The sequence below is a fragment of the Mesoplodon bidens genome, assembly GCF_964165515.1.
Source record: "Mesoplodon bidens genome assembly, chromosome: 7".
In the NCBI taxonomy this organism is placed as follows: domain Eukaryota; kingdom Metazoa; phylum Chordata; class Mammalia; order Artiodactyla; family Ziphiidae; genus Mesoplodon; species Mesoplodon bidens.
Window position 1 is genome coordinate 78725272 of NC_138164.1, and position 4486 is coordinate 78729757.

Sequence of the window (4486 nt, forward strand, 5' to 3'; positions counted from 1 at the left end):
TTTGAAAGCATCTGCTGGTAATGAAAAAAATGCAAGTAATTTTGTTGAATTGGAGTTATCTTAAAATAACCTTTATAAGTATGTTCTTAGTACTACTTTTCTAGGCTTTATTTTTAAAATAAGTGTCTTTTTTCCTTAAAATTCCAACAGTTGACTTTGACTTTCCAGAACTGGAGCACAGTTTTCCAAATTTGCATCGTCAGCTGTTTAAACCCTTAGAACCACATCCAGATTTTGATTCGTCATCATCTTTCTCTGGGATTTCTCAAGACAGCAAAGACTTTTACCAGGTATAATAAAGTAGATGCTTCTTTGCAGTGCATTTCCAAAGTTTGTCTGTCTTTTCTTCTGTTAGAACAGAACAATGCTTCTTAGCCTTGGCTGCCAATTAAAATCATCTGGTAAGCTTTTAGATACCAGTGCCCAGACTGTACCTCAGACCAATTAAATCAGAATCCCTAGGAATGGTCAGATACGGTGATTATAATGCAGAACCAAGATTGAAAATAGGTGCATTAGAATTTTGTCCCAACAGTTTTATCTCCAGCTATGATGACCTATAAAACCTTGTCTTCAGGGTTTTGGGGGGTGGGGTTATTTTAATGGAATTCAGTCTTAAACAGTCAGGTAAACAGAATTTTGCAAAATTTAAAGTCTCTTCCTATACAATAAAGGAGCTAAGATTCAAACCTGGGTCTTTCTATTTCTAGGCAGCTCTGCATAGTTCCTGCTTATCAGAAAATGATTCAGTCATATTCTAAACTCTGTCTTGTTAATTCACAATTTGTTTTCTAAGCAAAAAGTCTGTTTCATATTTACTAAAGTGAAAGAATTGGGTTTGAATAAGCAAGGGGTTTTTGTGGTAGTAAAGTGGTAATTAGGGAAGAATAGTATCAAAGAAACATAAAAGACTGATTCAACTGGTAACACATAGTAAATACTGATATTTCAGCCTTTCCCTGTTGTCTTCCATCAGAGGTCAGATTCCTCCTGTGAAAGCCTCCATTCTAGTCTGTCACCCAAAAGTACAGCTGCTTTTATAGCACTGAGGACCAGCCTGCATTCTTCTCTTAACACCAGCCTGAACCAGCAGCCTGACCCTAACTGGGCTCGTGAGGAAGCTCAGAGTTTTGCTACAGAAAATGTTATTGAAGGTATGTAGAAGTTCAAAAAAGTTAAATAAAAGCTCAGTAGTTTTTCATGGTTGTTTGTATCAATTTTCCTTGGAAATTGTACCTAGTAGCTCTTGGTTTGTCTCCACTCCTCACCAGTTTCTCTGTATATTTATTTAAATAACAGAAGTAATATACGCTGTTTGCATTTTATTTTGATAAAATAAAAAGTGCTGCCTCTTGCTCAACTTCCCTACCTCCACCCTTACAGATATCAGTTTAAGTATCCTTCTAAAACTTTTTATACAAATTTTATATATACATGCACACATCACAACATATATGAGATGCACATGCATGTTTAAGTCTTTCTGTTATAAAGTCAGTATTCTGTTATGGGGGGAATGTCCTCGTGTTTAATAGTCATAGTTCCTTTGTTAAATATTATAGGAGAAAATATACGGTGTGAGCAGTAGTTATTCGAAAATCGCTGTGACCATCCTTTAACTTTCTATTCATGTCTGTGTACATCAGTTTTCATTCCTAAAATTTTAAGTAACCTGACTTTATTATTTGCAATGTTCTCAGCAACTATTAGAGACTGTATCTCTATCCAAGTTTTACAACATATAATTATCATCAACTGATTTCTTACAGGGTCTGAACAATCTTTTCAACAACTTCTGCCAGAATTTTCTTCACAAGAAGGAAGCCAGCATGCTGACTTACCGAATATTTTTAGCAGCATTGAAGCGAGAGATTCTTCCCAAGGGGCGGAAAATCAATCCTCCTCCTCTGAACAGAGTGAAATATTACAAAACAAGCAAAAAAGTGTTCATTTCCAGCTCTCTGTAGGAAATTTGCAAAGTTCAGTCTTCAATTCATCTGGTGAGGCGAACGTATTTCATCAGTTAAATCTACAGCATAGCACTCCGTGTGGTTCTGCCTCTAGTGAGTGCTCAGTAAAAGACCAACCAGAAGGCAGAAAAGAAAGACTGGGCTTTGAAGAACTATCAGAAAGAGGAGTTGGTACAGTATTACAAGGTCAAGGGCTCACTGATGATAAAGAAACCTGTGGAGTTTTAAATATAAATCCACAATTATGTGTAAGAACTTCAATTCAGACACCATATTCAGTCACTGTTCAGAATGAAAAATGTCTTGAGGATTCAACTACTGCAGAAACTCCAACAATCATAGGAAACCAAACTCAACTAGCACAGTCAGAGCTCTTTATAAGTTCTGGATCGTTTTCATTACAGAACTCTATTCCAATCTGGGTAAGTGAAATCTGTGTTGTATGTAATTTTTGGTTTCATTTTCAGACTTTTTAAACAAAATTGCAAGAGATACAACAGAGCTACTATCTGAGATATAGTCAATCTCATAATCATTGGAAATCTCCAATGAAATGAGAAAACAAATTTTTTAAATTTGACCTTCCTCTGAATTTTACACATCTTCCCAGTTCGCATTTCTTTTCTCCAGCTTTCTTGAAAAATGGGTGGCTCAGCCTATGCTTCAGCACGTAAGTGTTGAACCTCATTGTGCTGCACTGGATTAGTCTGCTTGGTTTCAGCTTACCTTCTAGTACTATTTGTCCCTCCCCAGATAGATAATACTTGGCAGCTTTTGAATTTTTTTTTTTTTTTTTTTGTAAATTCTTGTTCAGTATTGAAAGGTTTTTTCCTTAATAAAGTGTGGTCTAGGGACTTCCCTGGCGGTCCAGTGGTTGAGACTTCGCCTTCCAATGCAGGGGGTGTGGGTTCCATCTCTGGTCAGGGAGCTAGGATCCCACAGGCCTCGCAGCCAAACAACCAAACCATAACAGAAGCAATACTGTAACTTAAAAGTGGTCCACATCAAAAAACAAACAAAACATGGTTGAAGCAATTTGTGGTCTTGCAGCATTCAGCTGCAGCCCAGTGGCCAGATAGGTAAGGGACACACACTCTGCAGTTCTGTACAGCTCCCAGTCAGTCAGCAGGCACTTGGCTCTGTATAACCCACGGAATAATTTGTCTTCCTCCAGTATCCTTAGTTGAAGAACCTGTTGTTCTTCCTCCATAATGTACGTATTTTTCACGTTTTGAGTGTTTTTGAGGCTATGATTTTTGAATACTGTTTCCCTTTTAATTTTACTGTACAGGAGACAGAATGTGGCCATGGTATAATGGAAGAACCAGAACTTACACTGATAAGCAACAGTGATATCAGTATTGCTGAAATGGATTTTGCAAACTTAACTCTAGAAGAAAAGAGAGAAAATGAGGCAAAGAGCTGTTTTCAGGTAAATTTCATAGCTCTCATTTTATACAGCAACCCATAGTTGAGAATGAGGGAATAGAAAAGGATAGTTTTAGTTAGCTTTCTACATGGCATTTCTTCTTACATTAGAATCGTTGTATGAATGTGCTCACAGTAGACAAGCTGACAACTGAACTTTCTAGAAAGGCAGTTCCAAAAGACCTAGGGTTTAGAATGGGTAAAGTTTAGAACCTTTACTGTGAATCTGTACAGTGAGGTATGACTTTCTCGCAATTAGGTGAGTGAATTTCTGCCTCTTCTATCAGAAACACAAAACTCAGATTGTCCAGCTGCATCAGAACATCCTGTGGAGAAACCAGCTGTGTGTGCAGGTATGTATGCCCTGAGCATCAGATTAGTGAGTGAGCCCAGGGGCCAGTGGGGTTCCCCCTACTTGAGCAGAAACCCCACTCGTTTGTATACTGCTGACAAATAGCCTCGATTTTTTTTTTTTTTTAAACAGAAACCCTTTCAAAGTCTACAGCTACTCCAGGAAGCTTACAAGAAGCATTTATAAAAAGAAAAAAAGCATTTATGGAGAGATCCTTACAGAGACAGAAAGAAATAAGGAATAAAATTCGTGTCTCTGCAAGTTCTCAAACCAAAATAGTAAAGGAGAAACCTACAGGTATACTCTCCACATCAGTTTTCAAAGAGAATCTGGCATTACATATATATTAAATGACTTGTTCTCCACTCAGGTTCATTTGTCAGTCACCTAAAGGGTGTGAACAAGGTTAGTGTGTCTCTTCCTGAAGACAGAAAGACTGCACAAGCCCATATGCACCAAAGGGCTCTAAGGTATGTATGTGGATATATGAAGATACATGAATTCACATAGCTTAAGCGTCTATCTTTAATTCCATATAAATTTCTTACAGATTATACCATCAGTTACCTGAAGTGAAAAAGCAAAAGGAAGAGAAAGCAAAGCAAGATGCATATGCCCAAAACAGAGCAAGGGCAAAAGAATTTCATAAGGTGAGCAGCCACTGCCCCCCCCCCAATTTTTCATGTCTAAGGCACATCATATCTACAACTGATAAACGTTATTATTCCCTCTACAG

General features: G+C 37.6%; 1 protein-coding gene across 1 annotated transcript in view; it reads left to right on the forward strand.

The window, feature by feature from the left end:
- The window catches only part of CEP295 (centrosomal protein 295), a 44101-nt gene that overhangs the window by 39493 nt on the left and 122 nt on the right, over positions 1-4486 (forward strand). The window contains 8 exon segments of the mRNA XM_081240881.1: positions 151-290; positions 977-1154; positions 1770-2392; positions 3262-3402; positions 3658-3751; positions 3883-4047; positions 4121-4220; positions 4301-4400. Coding sequence (XP_081097007.1) covers positions 151-290; positions 977-1154; positions 1770-2392; positions 3262-3402; positions 3658-3751; positions 3883-4047; positions 4121-4220; positions 4301-4400 — 1541 coding nt within the window.